This window comes from Mesoplodon densirostris, chromosome 12 (genome assembly GCF_025265405.1).
Source record: "Mesoplodon densirostris isolate mMesDen1 chromosome 12, mMesDen1 primary haplotype, whole genome shotgun sequence".
NCBI classification, from domain to species: Eukaryota; Metazoa; Chordata; class Mammalia; order Artiodactyla; family Ziphiidae; genus Mesoplodon; species Mesoplodon densirostris.
In genome coordinates this window covers 81,447,686-81,466,048 of record NC_082672.1, presented here as the reverse complement: position 1 = coordinate 81,466,048, position 18,363 = coordinate 81,447,686, and the positions used below count along the sequence as shown (strand labels likewise).

At 46.5% G+C, this 18,363-nt stretch overlaps 1 protein-coding gene across 1 annotated transcript in view; it reads right to left on the bottom strand.

Moving 5' to 3' along the window:
• The window catches only part of KCNQ5 (potassium voltage-gated channel subfamily Q member 5), a 589,895-nt gene extending 582,027 nt beyond the window's left edge, over window positions 1-7,868 (bottom strand). Inside the window, exon 1 of the mRNA XM_060114492.1 lies at window positions 7,474-7,868. Within this exon, the coding sequence (XP_059970475.1) occupies window positions 7,474-7,868 (395 nt within the window). The remainder of the gene's footprint in view (window positions 1-7,473) is intronic.
• Between the last annotated feature and the right edge of the window lie 10,495 nt (window positions 7,869-18,363).

Below are 18,363 nucleotides of genomic sequence, written 5' to 3'. Positions count from 1 at the left end.
GTCAAGTGTTTTCTTCATACACAGTTAAATTTAAATATCTTTCAAGTTATGATATAATCTCCATATGATCTTTTTATTCTCAAGTGCATTCTATTCAAATGTCTTATTTACTTTTAGAGGAGCAAAAATAAGGTAAACATAAATATTTGCACTAACAAGTTCTGTGCTAGGACACAGTATGTATGGAATACATGTGTGTATTCACAGGACTGAATACATGTGTGTGTATATATATAGAGAGAGAAATACAGATATATAAAATGGAAAAAGCACAAAGTATTTTTCAGTTTATAAATAGATAACCTCAGTAACATTTCGGAAACTCATTATTTCCACAGACTGATAACAAAGTATCAAAAGGATCACCTAAGACTCTGAGAGCCATCAAAGAATTTTAAAAATTATGAAAAAATGCAGTTGTGTAACCAATCTGTCTACCAGGTTGAAACCAAATAAAACCTCAAATAGCACCCTTGAAATGGTTGAAGGAAAAGGAAATTGAAGTGAAAACATGTACCTGTCGTTAAACACAACTAGAAGCTATGGTGGCCCAGCAATTGGGCCATTTCAAGCACTTTCACAGCAGTGGGCTGGGCGAAAACTCACTCTGCTGGCGTTCTCAGTTGCCAAAATAGCCATTTGCAATTAAAAATTAAAACTGGCACCTCCTCTTCGCAAGCTATTATCAAAAGACTGCTGGCTACCTTCCTTGTTTTAGTGGTTCTTGTATCAAGACTTCATGCCACTTTGAAATATTTTTTTCTTATGTTTCATTTCTCTTAGGCCGTAATGTTCCCAGTGCTAAGATTTTAACACTTTCAACATTTCTAATTGGAATACGATCCACAAATATTACAGCATTGTTTCAATTTCTGAAAACAGATTGATTTGAGCATTTTATATAGAGGATTTTATGTTCCTAGATTAGCAGGGCAAAAAGCAGTATAACTTGTAGAAGGCCTCTCTGTCTTTAAGGGAAATCATTGGGTTTTAAGGAATGCAGGAGTGAAAATAAAATGCAAACATCACTTTCTATAGACAGAGATTTAGCACTGAACAGAATATATATGTAAATAATAAGGTTGTTCATCACATCTGTTTGAGTCCTGACACAGGGAATGGCCAAGAGGGTCACATTCCATCTTCCACCAGGAAACCAGCAGTGTATTTTGGGGGATGAGGGGCGTGAATCAGTTTGCAAGCATGGAGCATCTTCTACGTGCCAGACCCTGGGCTGGGTGCTGGTGATACAGCAGAGAACCAGACGACAGCCCCTGCCCTTAAGAAGCTGGGTAGAGATGGCGATCAGCAGATCCTCCGTCCAACAGGGGAGTGCTGTGCTCTGTTTAACTCCTTAGAAAGACCCCCTTGGCTAATGTGTGGCCCACTGCCGCCCCCCCCCCCCCGGAGTTTGGAGTTAACGCGAACAATCAGGAAGAGGACCTGCAGCTCGGGGCGGAGGAAGGGAAAGGATTAAGAGATCAGGTCACTAATTACAAATACTTCTTCCCCTTCCGATTACATTTCAGACCCTCCTCAGTAGCCTCCATCACCGTGGCTACATCACAAACACCTCTGTGCCCGTTTCACAGATGAGATTTGGAGACCCAGGAGGGGGAAGTAACTTATTCCAGGTCACAAAGCGAATTAGTGGGCAAGTTGGAAGCAAAGCAAAGATCTCCTGCTTCTGGACCCATACCTTCCTCTTCTAAATGAATCATCAGTATCTTACTTCTAAGCAAATCAAAAACACCTGGTAATTCCTTCAGCTTTGCTTCACTCTGCAACTCCTGTATGGAAGGTTTCCAAGGGAAATGATTTACCTACTCATGAAGCAGGCATGTACGGAGGGTCTACTCCATACAGGGCACCTTGCTAGGTGCTTGGGATTCAGAGATAAATAGGAGATTTTCTGTACAGGAAGTTTACCCTCCCGTGGGAGAGACAGACCAAGTGGCTCACAAGAACCGCAAGGCGGGGCAAGCACCAGGGTAATGTCATTCCCGGGGGCCCATGGAAGCTGACAGGAGAGGCACCTAAATTATCCTGGCAGTGGGAGATGTGCCCAAGAGGAGGCGATCCTTGAATTGTGTTTTGAAGAAACAGTAGGAGTTGTGCAGCCAGAATGCAAGGGGTGGGAAAAGCCCCAGAGAAGAGCATGAGCAAATACTGTGTCCGGTGTCAGATACAGGATGGGGGGGGGGCTCAGCAAGGCTGGGGCTCAGGAGTATATTAGAGATGAGACAGGAAAGATGGCAGAGGCTACATCACGAGGGGTCTTTTGAGCTGGTCCAAGGAATCTGGAGTTAATCTACACTCCTGTCCCACCGTCCCAGCTCTCAGCCATCCTCAACCCACTTAAATCCCAGTCATGACACCATCCCACTGCTGCTGCTTCGGCAAAGGCCACCAGGGAACCTCCTTCGTCACCAACCAATGAAATCCTAACACACCTCTTCTAGTTCTTTCTGCAGCACAGGAAATGCCCACTGCAGCTCCTTCCTGCACACGCCTTCCTGCCTTCGCTTTCATAAAGAGAAGGCCTCCTGGCTTTCCCCTGTGGCATTGTAGTCACTGCCGAGGTTTCCCAGGTCCTTCTGTGATCTCTTCCAGAGCTCGATGCCCTGCTGGCTGGTGCCGTCCCCACTCCGTCCTCCGCCACGTCCTCGTCCCGCCCTGCACCTCTGGGCTAACTCACTTGTCCCACTCATTGCTTTCACCGGCACAAAACTGCTGGCAGCTTCTAAATCTGAATATCTAATCGAGACATCTAGATTTTGCTCTAGATTTGTAAAGGCAGTCATTCTTTGAAATATATTTTATTTATTTTTGCTCTCTTTGCGACAGAAATGGTTCTGCCTGCTGATCCACGACCCGATGGAGAGAGACCATGCGTACCTGGTTCACTATTGTGTGTTTACCACTTACGATCTCTCCCTAAACGTCTGACAAACGTTTCAAACTCAACAAATGCAAGTCGGAACTCATTATATTCCCTGAAAGCATGTCCCTCGCCTTTTGTCCCATAGGTTAGTGAATGGTACTTCCGTTCCCCAGATCACCCAGCTCAGGGTCATCTTTCTCACACCACACGTGGGACTGGTGAAAACAATCTGCCTGGTACCTACATAACTGCTCTCTGATTAAATCCCTCCGTCTCGTCCCTACGGTTACTGCCTCCTCAGGTAATCATCTCTCACCTTTCCAGAACAGTCCATGGCACAAAGGAGACAGTCGACAGACATCGTGACACGAATTTATGATAAAAGAATACGAGAATGAGTGGAAAACTCGGACAGTTGCTGTCATCTCCTCACAGGCCACCCTGGTCCCATCTGGCACCCTTCAATCCATTTACCGAATGAAGGAAAGACACATCTTCCCAAAATACGCGTCTGATGACATCAACCCTCTGATTATCACCATTCATTGACCACTGCCAGCTACAGGATAAAGACTAGATTCCACGGCCGGCGTCTGAAGCCGCCCAAGGTCAGGCACGTGTGCCTTTGGCTCTACCCTCTTTTCCTGAGGTCATGCTCATCCTGCAGATACCCACTGGTGCCCAGAATCACCATGTTGATTCCAGTGCCACGTCGTTACCTAAGCTATCTTCTCCATCAAGATTGCTCATCCCTCCTTGCTCTTACACTTGCAAACTTAGTCATTGGTCAAAACTCAGCTCGTACCTCTCTTCCTCTCGAAAGCCTGTGCTGACCTTTGTGCTCTCAGGCCCACTTCCTCTCTTCCCACATGACTCTGTACTCACCTCTGTAACAGCAGCGTTTCACTCCTGTTCACTGGCTTGCACTCATCCTCTGCTGGAGTCTTTTCCCTTCTTGAGGGTGGAGGCCTTCGCCTTATGAATTTGGGAATTAGCACACGTGAACACTCAATGTTTGCTGATGGATGGATGAGTGAACAGATGAGTAGATGGTAGAGAGTCATGGAAAGATGAGAGGCAAAGGGATATGATAAGATGTGCATTTTAGGAAAAACATGGTGGTGTCAGAGCAAAGAGCTGGAAGGCTGAGAACAGAAGCCGGAGACCATTATAAATAATCCGGTGGGGATGTATGGAGAAACAGAGAGGGAGGGTAGCAGTAGCAAAGGAGAGAAGGGAATGGATTTGAAAAATATTTATAGAGTGAACACACAGACTTCAATGATCATTTGGGTGGACGGTGGGAGCGAGTCTGAGAAAAATGAAGACATCAAGGATGCCTGCCGGGCTCCTAGCTTGGATGACTGGAGGATTTCTTCTAGTTTAAAATATATTTACATTCTGATCCATGGCATTATGCCTGGCAAAGATGCACTGGACAAAGTGGCGAGTTACATGTGTCTGCCACACTGTTGCCTTTGCTGTTTCTCAGAAACATATTTGTTCCGTCAGCGCAAATGTATATATGGAGCCCATCGTGTGTTTTTCTATTACCACCGTTTACTCTAAACTTTTCCCAAAAAAGATGAGGGATTAAAAATGGACAAACAATGCTCAAAGAAGTATGTCACCTCATATTTGAATAGCTCCTCCATTAAACTAAAGGACAGCTGAAAACAGGAAACCAGGAAACATCCTAAAGAACAGTAAGAGAACAGGCTCTCCTAATTTCCACCGATTTATAAAGATTGGAAGAAAGGATTTGCAGCAGGCCATCTCTTGTTCTCGCCAGCCATCTCATCAGTGGGTTGGGACATAAACACTTGAAACCACATTGTATACCATTAAAATACCATTATAATCATGGTTTTTGCATATTTAACAGAAATGTTTCATCACCTGAAACATAACTATAAACATACTTTTCTTGCTTCTTGGCAAGGAAACATGGGTCGACCAAATAAATCCATCCCTGAAGTACCTCATTAATCACAGTGCACTTGTTCTTGGCAAGAGCCTTAATGTGCTACAAAACCTGTTATTAAAGTAAGATTTGGGGATTCCCAGGCTGGCAAGGAATTAGTTAGTTACACTGCTTTAGAAATGGTTTTCTTATAACTTCCTTTATTATTAATGGTCTTGTTAGACTTACAGCTCAAAGTAACTTTCTTTTATTAATTTAACGTGTGAAATCCACCTACTCTAAAGCTTATTTAAAATCATAAGTACAAATTGCCAAAGATGGCCTGTCCCCCACTACTACATCAGCTGTAGTTGTGCAGATGCTTCTGTCTTTGTGCTATTGTGGGTCTAGCACCCCTCCCCGATCGCTCAAGCATTACAATTTCAGGCTGTAGAAATCAGTAACGCAAAACTTCACAGCAGCAGGTGGCAATGACAAGTACATAATTTATTTTGTATCTACCACTGAAGGCAATGATTGACCAATAAAGCCTGGTGAGTAGAGAATTATTCGAACTTGAACCTCTCCAAAAATGATTTGTCAAAAATTTAAGATTCTGTAAGGCCAGAAAACCCTTTTAGACCCCAACATATTGAAAAGAGAACGTTGCATTACAAGAAGTCCTCATTCATGTTCAAGAGCAGCACTTAGGAGATACAAAGCATTGAGCACCAACCAAAGTTGTCTCTCACCCTTTCTGAATATACAATACATAAATTACCAAAAATTAAATCTGCTAAATAGCATCGTATTGTAAAGTCAAAGCTATGAATGTTCTGAGCAAACTCTTGTGTAAAAAAACGAAAAACAAAAACCCAATTTCCATACAGTATATATTTTGCTGCCAAACTGAGCACAGATCATATTGCTAAATGTTTTAGTGGATCCTGACAGGTCAAAATAATTGTTCAGGCTCATTAGGTAATTGGATTCATTATATATCAACTCAGAGGGCATGAACATGAAAAGTACCAGTAGTGCTTCTCTAAGTCTAGCATTTACTGCAATAACCACATCTAAGGCAACGTGAATCTTACACACATTATACCTTTTGATGTAATAATGATGCTACACAACGTCCTCCTTGTGTACACTGTAAGATGGAAAGTTGGCTGGAATATTCCACCTCATGCTACAAGTTCACATCAATCTGGGGCTGTAAAATTTTCCAGACACCAGAGTCACACAGATTGTAGACTCCACCAATTTCCTGACTACTATGTGGTCAAATTCCAGGCTCACCTATTTACCAAACCAGCCACTTCATCCATGTTATTTCAAAAAATGTTTCTGGAGTCATGCCCAACCTCCATCCCAGGTGAGGGCTATGTTTGGATGACATGCCTCATTTCTAAAAGACATCTAATTCACGTGTTGCAAATCTTTTTTACTAGGAAACAAAGAACCTGTCAGTGAGTGCCTTAAACTTTCTCTACTGGCCTCCAACGGCTGCTGTCTTTATATTTCATTTTAACATAAAGAAGCAAAAAAGGGGAACTAAAAAGAGAAGAAAAAGAAGAAGAAAAGATGATGGCGTAATGGCATAAAAACTACCTTAAAATGTCCACATAAATCTAACTCTAACAGGAGACTGAATGAATGGTCATTGTGGGAAAAATAGTAGTAAACTTCAAACGCACTGAAAGATTTTAAATGCCTAAGGGAAAAATAAACATTTGCTTCCAATCATTTTCTCATTAAGCATCCTCTGTTAGATGATGAAGCCTTAACACACGCTCTGACTCCAAGCCACCACAGCCTGCTTCACCCACTGCCTGCTTCTCCCACTGCCTGATCCCGTCCCGGGCGGCACGCCGGCCCTGCACCTCGGCCCGCGCCCCTGCGCGCCGGGCTCCCGGCCAGCCTCAGCTACTATGCCCGAGCGAGCATCCCCTCGCCCGGCCCTGCTCGCCTCCTCCGGGCCTCGGCCACCACTGTGGCAGGAAGGACTACGTGCACTGACAGACTTTCCGTTAGTGGCGGTTGAGGTAGCTGCAAGGCGTGTTTCCGGGAGCGCTGGAAACCTAGCTGCTGGCCCCCCACCCCCCGCCGCGAGCGGCAGCCCCCCCAGCCCCGCTCCGGGGACCAGGACCCGGGCCTGAGTCTCTCCTCTCCCCGCCGCCTCTACCCCGCCATCACCTCCTAACCTTTCCAACACACTCTCCCGAGCCTCACGCGGGCGCTCAGCCTCCCTGAGCCTTGCCCAGCTCCCGGGCGCCCCCCACGGTTGGAGCGGACGTATCTCGGGACCTAATCGCTCCCAATTATCCGCGCAGCCGGGGTCCCGCGCCTGCCCAGCTCTACCCCCGGGCGCCCAGAGCGGCCGGGTGGCCCAGCGGGGGCGCCGACGGGCAGGCTCCGTCCGCAGAGGCGGGAGAGGTGGGGCTCAGGGAGCTGGCAGGCTCTAGGAGGAAGACCCTAAACACGTGCAAAGAAATAAAAGCCACCACGTGTGCGCACGCGAGTGTGTGTGCGCGTGTGTGTGCGCGTGTGTGCGCGTGTGTGCGCGTGTGTGTGTGCACGCGCGCGCCCGGCCAGGGCGTCTACGCCGGGCGTCCGGGGGGCCAGGCAAGAGGGCCCCCGCCGCTGCGGTGGCGGGGGGCGTGCGGGGGGCGCGGGTACTCACACGAAAGCGTGGTAGACGAACGCCCAGCCGCGGGGTCTCTCCAGCACGTTGTACAGGTAGTTCTGCAGCCGCCGGTACTTGACGTTACGCCGGCAGCTCTGGCCGCTGCTGTAGGAGAGCGGCTTCCCCAGCAGGCTCATCCGGGCGCCCTGCTTGCCCCGCCGGCTCTCCCGCAGGCCGCCGCCGCCGCCGCCCAGCGCGGCCGCGCGGGTGCCCAGCAGCAGCAGCCCGTCGCCCCCGGCGGCCGCCGAGTTCAGCAGCGCCCTGGCCCGGCCCGACTCCACATCCTTCATGCCGCAGCCCGCGCGCCCCCAGCCCGCCGCCGCCGCCGCACCGCTCCTCACCCAGAGCCCGGCGGCGCCGCCCTCCTCTCCGCCCGCGTGCTGGCGGGGCATGGCATCACCGCGGGCACCGCGAGGGGGGCGCCGCCGGCGGGGGCCGCGGCCTCATGCGCGCCGGCCGCTTTCGAGGAGGCGGCGGCGGCGGACGGGGCGCCCGGCGGCCCTCGACCTGCGCGCCGGGGAAGGGGGAACAGCGGGGGCGGAAGGGCGCGCGGAGGAGACGGAGGAGTCCCGGGGTCGAGCAGCCTTTAGCTTCGAATGCGTAATCAGGACGTGTCGGGGGCGTCACTCCAAGAGGGCTTCTCCGGCCCCTCCGTTCCCGTGGCGGATACTCCCTCCTGGCGAAGCGCCCCCGGGGCTGGAACGGGAGCTCCCTCGCGCGCACGCCTGGCCCCGGGCTCCCCACGCCAGAGGGGGGCGGGCCCCGAAGCCCCTCTCGGAGGCCGAGTTCGGCGTGTTCTCCCCGGCGGTGTGGAGGTGTCCGGAAGGTGCGGCCCGCCTTGTGCCCGGAGGAGGGACTGGAGAGGTAGGCGCCGTTCCCTGCCGCCGCTACGCCGCCGCGCGGGCTGGTCCCACCGTCCTTCCGCGAGGGGTGTGCGCGGGGACGGCCCGGCCCTTCCCTCCAGGTATCAGCCAGTCCCCGGGCGCGCGGGCCGAGGCTCCGGGCGGGGGCGCTCCGGTCCGCGCGTTCAGGGTGCTGACCCGCAGGACACGGCCGCCAAGCCGGCGAGGTGGGCACCGGGCATCTCCCCGCCGCTCACTCCGGCTGGCGGGCTGTGACTTTCCATCCCGGCATCAGACAAGAGTAGCCGGACATCCCTCCCAGCCCGGGGGTGGAGTGTGGGAGGGCATCAAAACTCCAGAGTGGCTTCTCCGCGGTGAACTAGCGGCCCCGAGCTGCGCCTGGCAGCCGCGCGAAGCAGGGGAGGACAAACCGGGTCCCTCCGCCAAGAAATTTTCATTTATGTCCGAGACAGTCATACAACGGCCGAGTCTCGGCAGTGGCGGCGGCGGCCCCAGAGTTTGGGGGGAAAATCTTGGAGGATGGAGAGCCCAGGGCACCGGCTTCGCGGGGTGCCCTCCCCACCCCCGTCTGCCGCCACTTACGCGGTGAGAGACACGTCGCGAGGGACGAGTGGCTGTATCTCCTGCCGCCCCCCAGCCCCCGGGGAGGAGGGAGGCCGCGGGGTCCCTGGCTGCGCCTCTGGCCTTCAGCAAGCCCGCGTCAAAAACCGTAATCCGCTCAACCTCGCAGTCAGCTGGGGACGCCGAAAGGAAGCCGGGCTTGGGAACTTCTTCCAACAGAGTGGAATCCGCCCCCCCCCCAACATAGGAAGGAAAGGATCACACGTTAAACTGAAGGAAGAACTGGGTTCCACCACAAAGCCAGAGCAGACGCTTCCGAGGTAGTGCGTCCAAGTGCCTCTCCCTTCCAGAAGCCTAAAGTCGAGGCGCGAGTCGGGTGGCGGCGGTCGCCGCCCCTCGGAGGGAGATGCTCTGCCGGCCCCGTTCTGGGCGCACACCCACGGCTGCTCCCGTCTGCCTTCGGCAGCCGCGGCACCTCCACGCTTTGTCCTTCCTTTTATTGTCGTCGCTGTGAGGCCCGCGCGGCCCTCTCGCCGGCTCCAGGCCGCCGGCGGGACCCCGCTTCCATCCCGCCTTGTCCCCAAGCCTGGCGGCGGCGGCGGACACTTCCCCGCGGCGCTCCGTGCAGCTGGCGGCGGTGCCACGTGACTGCTGAGCTCCGGCCCCCGGAGTCGCTCTCCGGCCCCCTAATTCACTTCCCACCCGCGCGCGTGGAGGGGCGAGGGGGACGCCCGGTGGCCCGATGTTCAGGTCGAGGCAGAGCGCGTCCTGGAGCGAGCGCTGCGGTCCCCGAGCAGCGCGAGGACCCGGCCGAGGGCTGGGAGTTGGCCGTCCCTATATTTAGCCACACCCGCCCCCGCGGAGTTTCTGCACGGGGACTTTCAGGGTCAAAGCCCTAGAGGCCTAAAAGGACTCGTGTGCACGCTTTAAACGTGAACATCTTGTCTTTTCTGCAGGCAGGAGAACGAAAACCATATCCTCTTGACCAAGCGGGTTTTCCTTCTTGCAGACTTTGCCCCGCCCCACCACGAAGGTCAGGTCCCTTCCATCTTATGGTTGCACCGGGCCCAGTGTGCATGTAGGAAGGTTCGGGAAGGCGGGACACGTTTCGCGGAAAAGAGCCAGTTGCCTGATCTCCCAGGGATGCTGGGTGACGGGGGTGCGGCAATGATATTAGTGAAGGCGTGGTGTTGATGAAGTAAATGCATGGAACTTTAAAACAGCATCAAAGGTGGTCATCAGCAGAGGTTTAGAGGTGGGAAGGACCAGACACACCAGAGGGGACCGGACCGAGCGCTCACAGGTGGTTGGTATGAGGGTTACTAGGAACCCAACAACCTCGCCTCCCAGTTTAGTATCCCTTCCTCCCCACCCCACCCCAGTGCTGGTTCCGCATCTTTAATAGAACATGTACAAAACAGCATATGGTTGTATTTCACAGACTCTGCCTGCTACCTTGGGAAAGAGGGGTTCAGCCACAAACCCTAACACCCGGCCTGCACGTGCTCGGAAGGAAAGGCCACGTGAGGCTGCACGGCCTCTCACCCCGGATTCTTTGTGTGGACCTGGCTTCTTCACTACCAGCTAACTCCCCTCAAAAGGCAAGAATTAACTGTGGGGAAAACAGAGTGTTGTGATCAAGCTTTTTCTCTATTTGTGCCTTTGAATACAGATGTTGCTAGGAAACTGCCTTTCATTCTTTTTGTTGAAATATTAAAACCTAATATCACAAGAGAGGGTGGCATATAGCACAAAGAGTAAAACAATATAGTAGTGTGTATTATAACCATAATAATCACATTAGAGCATTATAAAGAGGTATAAGAGTAAAAGATGACCACCTTTTTTGAAGCAAATGCTTATTTCTAGTGTAGAGCATGTGAAGTGATTTCTACTCCCCATCCTTTGAAGATGGGAGTGCTTTCAACGCATTGTAAGATGCCTGCCTGGAATTTATGTCCATGGAAACTTTTATCCTCTGAAGTCTACCTGGAGATAGTTTCAATTGAAAATAGTTACTAGAAATATTTTACTTCAATGTGTTTTCTATCCCATTATATTTTTATCTGAAGGGTACTCTAAAATAGTAATATGGAAAATTCTATACAAGAGCTAGACGTGCCCAGGGAAGACTTTTAAGGCAGAGCTGTTTTCACAGAATGTCAGTGACCCCATGACTCTCTCCCTTTCCTTCTTGTCTGTGCCCCCACCCCCTGCCCAATTCCCCCTCTGCCACAGCCCTACCACTTCAACACACCTCTCATCAAGTCATTGTCATGGTTCTGATCATCTAATGATGGATGGAAGTGCTACTTTTTAGAGATATGAATGCACTGTGAGTTGCTGAGTCAACCAGATGGTAATGACAAATAGAATCCTCAAACCTTAGAGCAAAAGAGACATTCGCTGATGAAGAAATGGAAATCCATTGTTGGCTGCTGTTCAGCGACTTTCCCGAGACTCGGCTGTTGGCCTTTGGAGGAAGGACCGAAGTCCCCTAACTCTTGAGTGGAATGCCCTTTAAGCCATGCCACCCTTTTCCTTAGCTTTTATTTCCCTCCTATCAGATCATCACCAAACTCACAAGCATAGCAACGATAATTGTGTTTCTCAGGTATCTTATTATAACCATTGATACACTAAATATATTTACTTCCTCTTATTATTTTAAATGTATCAGCATTGTGTACCACGGATATCATTTTTAGTCCATCGAGGATTCTTATCTAGGAGACATGATGCTGAGATCCTCAATGTGTTTCACCAACAAGTAGAAATTAGAGAACCCAGGGCAACATTAGAGATCGTAAGAGCCTGGCCAGACTACGTGAAGGTTCTAACACAGCAGCCCTGCCCTCAGTGGATGAGGCATGGCCCTTTCAGAACAGCTTCTGCCCAGGGATGCAGAAAAGGTGCAGGTGTGAGTGGATGCAGGTGTGAAGAGAAGCTGCTCGGGGACCAGACAGATAGTGTGGGAAGGACTCAAAAATTCTCACCATTTTCATCCCAGGAACTATCAAAATTTACTTTCCTAGGAATTACTAAAATAATGTGTCAGTCACCATTGTCAAAACAAAATAATAGCAAATATTTAGCACATGTTTACTGTGCACGAGGCCCTGTGATTTCCAAGAATTATTTCACTTGATTCTGACAACAGCCTCTTAGGTGAGAACTGCAATCGTATCCAGTTTATAGGGAAAAAACTGAGGTGTGAACAAGTTAATAATTTTTAAGAACTAATAAGCAGTTGGGTCTGGATTCAAACTTACAGGTATTCAGTGCAAAAACAGAACCAAACAAAACCCATAGAAACAAAAAACAAAACCAGATTTTTAACTATGAAACTACAGTAACTTTTGAAATAAAAAGCTTTAGCCTATTATTGTCTTAATAATTTTGACTGTTTTTCTTACCAGAAGAGAAGTGTTGGAAAGTTTCTAGTAGCTGTTGTACAGCAAGACTTTGGGTTTTATTCTAAACAGAGAAATAGACTTAATATTCCTGTTCACTTTTCCTGCAGAATTAGGGCTTCCCCGCATAGATAGGTTTTTTTTTTTTTTTTTTTGGATTCAACATTTTAAAACAGTCCCAAATCGTGTAGTATCAATGTCTTGGAATTGTATTTACATTTTTAGCCTTTTCCTAACATTACCTTCAGCTTTATTCACAAAATCCTGTTTATCATGCTTGGCTATGCCTGATTTCATTTTTTTTCTGACATGTTAGTATGGCAGTGCTACTGTTTTTCTTTCAGCCAACTGCTTAAACACTTCTTTCTGGAAATAATCTGAATACGGTTACTTGATCTTTCTAAGATACATATACTTAGAAACTGTGTGAAGAGGTTGATACAGAAAGCAAACCTCTTCTTTGAGCAAGTAGACGGGAAAATTCTGTTATAATTCTGTGCCCCCTAGTGGCCCTCACATTTTACCATAACCTTTTTCAAAGAGGAAATAAGAAAGCACCCTTTAGGAATCTCCCTAAACCTATTCATCTCTTCAGCAAGCCATCATTAATCAGCAGTGCTGTGCTAGTTGGAGTGGGTACAGAGAGGAAAAAGCATCTTGATTCTTATGTTCCTGGGTTGGTGGGGGAGAGATGGATGAATAAGTAATTCTGACGTGGTGAGTTCCCAGAGGTTTGCACAGGACGTTATGGGGAGCTGCAGAGGGTTTCCTGAGGAATATAATGCTGTGCTAAGTCTTAAGGAAAAGCTGGATTTAGGTGACATCAGGGCGGGGTGTTCAAAGAAAAAATACTTGAAAAAATGTGAAGGCTTGAGAGCTGATCGTGCATTGAGAATGGCAAGTGGTTGTTCAGGATTCTGTTCTCACTTGAGCAGGGAGCCACTGAAGAATGTAAAGCAAGAAACTCTACTTGTTCCTCTTTCCACTTGCAGAAAAGCACTTGATATTAGTTCAGCTTAATGAAAAAAGAAAAAAGTGTGGCTTGAGCACCCATGCGTGGCACACACTGTTCCAGGCTGGGATTCAGAGATGATGCGTCTGTGGAGAGTAGTGATGACTGCCAGTCCTTGGGCAGGTGTCGAGCAAAACCTCCCGTTTTCAGGCCTGGGTCTCTGAGTAAACTAAGAGAGAACATCTGGCGCGGCCATCTGGGGAGGGGGAAGATGGTGAGTTCAACTTCACGTTGAGTGTGGCCGGCCTGCTGAGACAGCCCAGTGGAAACGTCCAGTGGGTATACGGCTCTCGGCTCAAGGGGGAGCTAGGATTCAAAATTCGAGCATCACCAGCATATATATGTATATACAGATATAAAAGATATAACCACCAGCATCATATGTGTGTGTATATATATATATATACTTTCATATATATGATGAAAGTGATGGGTTGGGGTCAGATTGCCTGGGAAAATACATAGATTGGCTTAAGAAAGAAGAGGCATGAGGACCGAGCCTGAAGGTGGGAGCCTGAGCATTGAGGATTGGGAAGGAGGAAGGAGAGGAGGCTGAGTGATTACTGAGGACCACCGAGGACCACTGCCTCGACAGCCACAAAAGACGCTTCAGCAAGGAAATGCTGAACAGAGACCAGTTGAAATAAGAATTCAGGATTTGGCCACAGGAGGCCATTGGAAGAAGCTGTTTCTGGGTTTTGTTTTCTCGCAGAATTCCTTGTAGAAAGAAAAATCAAGTCAGAGTGGGCAGGAAGGAATTCAAAGGTGAGGTAGTGAAGACGATGATTCTGGAGGGGAGGAGAGAGGACCCTGCAGGCAGAGGCTCTGGGTTTGACGAAGGTTCTGAACATAACATAACACGATGCTGACTCAGGACACTTGAGTGGCTGGCCGTGGCAGCCAGGCTCACAGGTCCCCTGGCTGAGTCTGAGCTGCAATTACACTGACAGTATTTCACTGCCAGCTGCGAGGTCTCGGACAACTTGGAAAACATCTACTGATTTTACTCAGTACTTTTATAGTATTTTTAATTAAAAAAAAGATCACTTTTTCATTTCTAGCATTTCCCCCAAAGTTGAATTTAATACATACACATTTTTCATGTATAGTTTTATCTGGAAGGAAGATGCTTGTTGGAAAAGTGACACATTATTCTTTGATTTTATTTATAATGAAAGGCTGTGGAACTGACCAGATCATTCAGGAAAAACTATGCATACATCTCTAATATCTGTGAAATATTCAACACAGTTTTCAGGCAGTGCTGCTGAGAGCCATGGGGAATGCCTGGGATATCTCAGACAGGTCAGGAAATGGCAGGGGTCCGGGCATCCAAGTTCCTGGAGATTTAACCAGACATTTGTTTTTCTCTCTTTTTTTTCTTCTATTTTTTAAAACATATTTATTGGAATAAAATTGCTTTACAATGGTGGGTCAGTTCCTGCTTTATAAGAAAGTGAATCAGCTATACTTATACATATATCCCCATATCTCCTCCCTCCTGTGTCTCCCTCCCACCCTCCCTATCCCACCCCTCTAGGTGGTCACAAAGCACTGAGCTGATCTCCCTGTGCTATGTGGTTTCCCACTAGCTATCTATTTTACATTTGGTAGTATTTATAAGCCCATGCCACTCTCTCACTTCGTCCCAGCTTACCCTTCCTCCTCCCCGTGTCCTCAAGTCCATTCTCTATGTCTGCGTCATTATCCCTGTCCCACCCCTGGGTTCTTCAGAAACATTTTTTATTTTAGATTCCATATATATGTGTTAGAATACGGTATTTGTTTTTCTCTTTCTGACTTACTTTACTCTATATGACAGACTCTAGGTCCATCCACCTCACTACAAATGACTCAATTCCGTTTCTTTTTATGGCTGAGTAATATTCCATTGTATATATGTGCCACATCTTCTTTATCCATTCATCTGATGATGGACACTTAGGTTGCTTCCATGTCCGGGCTATTGTAAATACTACTGTAGTGAACATTGGGGTGCATGTATCTTTTTGAATTATGGTTTTCTCAGGGTATAGGCCCAGAAGTAGGATTGCTGGGTCATATGGTAGTTCTATTTTTAGTTTTCTAAGGAATCTCCATACTGTTCTCCATAGTGGCTGTATCAATATACATTCCCACCAACACTGCAAGAGGGTTCCCTTTTTTCCACACCCTCTCCAGCATTTACTGTTTGTAGATTTTTTGAAGATGGCCATTCTGACTCGTGTGAGGTGATACCTCACTGTAGTTTTGATTTGCATTTCTCTAATGATTAGTGATGTTGAGCATCCTTTCATGTGTTTATTGGCAATCTGTATATGTTCTTTGGAGAAATGTCTATTTAGGTCTTCTGACCATTTTTGGATTGGGTTGTTTGGTTTTTGATATTGAGTTGCATGAGCTGCTTGTAAATTTTGGAGGTTAATCCTTTGTCAGTTGCTTCATTTGCAAATATTTTCTCTCATTCTGAGGGCTGTCTTTTCATCTTCTTTATGGTTTCCTTTGCTGGGCAAAAGCTTTTAAGTTTCATTAGGTTCCATTTGTTTATTTTTGGTTTTATTTTTGTTTATATAGGAGGTGGGTCAAAAAGGATCTTGCTGTGATTTATGTCATAGAGTGTTCTGCCTGTATTTTCCTCTAAGAGTTTTAAAGTGTCTGGCCTTACATTTAGGTCTTTAATACATTTTGAGTTTATTTTTGTATATGGTGTTAGGGAGTGTTCTAATTTCATTCTTTTACATGGAGCTGTCCATTTTCCCAGCACCAATTATTGGAGAAGCTGTCTTTTTTCCATTGTATATTCTTGTCTCCTTTATCAAAAATAAAGTGACCGTATGTGCGTAGGTTTAACTCTGGGCTTTATACCCTGTTCCATTGATCTATATTTCTGTTTTTGTGCCAGTACCATACTGTCTTGATTACTGTAGCTTTGTAGTATAGTCTGAAGTTAGGGAGCCTCCAGCTCTGTTTTTCTTTCTCAAGATTGCTTTGGTTATTTGGGGTCTTTTGTGTTTCCATACAAATTGTGAAATTTTTTGTTCTAGTTCTGTGAAAAATGCCAGAGGTAGTTTGATAGGGATTGCATTGAGTTTGTAGATTGCTTTTGGTAGTATAGTCATTTTCACAATGTTGATTCTTCCAATCCAAGAACATGGTATATCTCTCCATCTGTTTGTATCATCTTTCATCAGTGTCTTATAGTTTTCTGCATACAGGTCTTTTGTCTCCTTAGGTAGGTTTATTCCTAGGTATTTTATTCTTTTTGTTGCAGTGATAAATGGGAGCATTTCTTTAATTTCTCTTTCAGATTTTTCATCATTAGTGTAAAGGAATGCAAGAGATTTCTCTGCATTAATTTTGTATCCTGTCACTTTACCAACTTTGATGATTAGCTCTAGTAGTTTTCTGGTAACATGTTTAGGATTCTGTATGTATAATATCATGTCATCTGCAAACAGTGACAGTTTTACTTCTTCTTTTCTGATTTGGATTCCTTTTATTTCTTTTTATTCCCTGATTGCTGTGGCTAAAAATTCCAAATGTATGTTGAATAATAGTGGTGAGAGTGGACACCTTGTCTTGTTCCTGATCTTAGTGGAAATGGTTTCAGTTTTTCACCACTGAGAACAATGTTGGCTGTGGGTTTGTCATATATGGCCTTTATTATGTTGAGGTAAGTTCCCTCTATGCCTACGTTTTGGAGGGTTTTTATCATAAATGGGTGTTGAATTTTGTCAAAAGCTTTCTCTGCATCTATTGAGATGATCATATGGTTTTTATTCTTCAATTTGTTAATATGGTGTATCACATTGATTGATTTGCATATATTGAAGAATCCTTGCATTCCTGGAATAAATCCCACTTGATCATGGTGTATGATCCTTTTAATATGCTGTTGGATTCTGTTTGCTTGTATTTTATTAAGGATTTTTGCATCTATGTTCATCAGTGATATTGGCCTGTAGTTTTCTTTCTTTGTGACATCTTTGTCTGGTTTTGCTATCAGGGTGATGGTGGCCTCGTAGAATGAGTTTGGGAGTGTTCCTCCCTCTGCTATATTTTGGAAGAGTTTGAGAAGGATAGGTGTTAGCTCTTCCCTAAATGTTTGATAGAATTCGCCTGTGAAGCCATCTGGTCCTGGACTTTGTTTTGTTGGAAGATTTTTAATCACACTTTCAATTTCAGTGCTTGTGATTGGTCTGTTTATATTTTCTGTTTCTTCCTGGTTCAGTCTCAGAAGGTTGTGCTTTTTTAAGAATGTGTCCATTTCTTCCAGGTTGTCCATTGTATTGACATATAGTTCCTTTTAGTAATCTTTCATGATGCTTTGTATTTCTGCAGTGTCAGTTGTTACTTCTCCTTTTTCATTTCTAATTCTATTGATTTGAGTCTTCTCCCTCTTTTTCTTGATGAGTCTGGCTAATGGTTTATCAATTTTGTTTATCTTCTCAAAGAACCAGCTTTTAGTTTTATTGATCTTTGCTATAATTTCCATCATTTCTTTTTCATTTTTTTCTGATCTGATCTTTATGATTTCTTTCCTTCTGCTAACTTTGGCGTGTTTTTGCTCTTCTTTCTCTAATTGCTTTAGGTATAAGATTAGGTTGTTTATTTGAGATGTTTCTTTTTTCTTGAGGTAGGATTGTATTTTGCTATAAACTTCCCTCTTAAATCTGCTTTTGCTGCCTCCCATAGGTTTTGGGTCGTGTTTTCATTGTCATTTGTTTCTAGCTATTTTTTGATTTCCTCAGTGATCTCTTGGTTATTAAGTAGTGTACTGTTTAGCCTCCATGTGTTTGTATTTTTTACAGCTTTTTTCCTGTAATTGATATCTAGTCTGGTAGCCTTGTGGTTGGAAAAGATATTTGAAACGATTTCAATTTTCTTAAGTTTACCAGGGCTTGATTTGTGACCCAAGATATGATCTATCCTGGAAAATGTTCCATGAACACTTGAGAAGAAAGTGTATTCTGATGTTTTTGGATGGAATGTCCTATAAATATCAATTAAGTCCACCTTCTTTAATGTATCCTTTAAG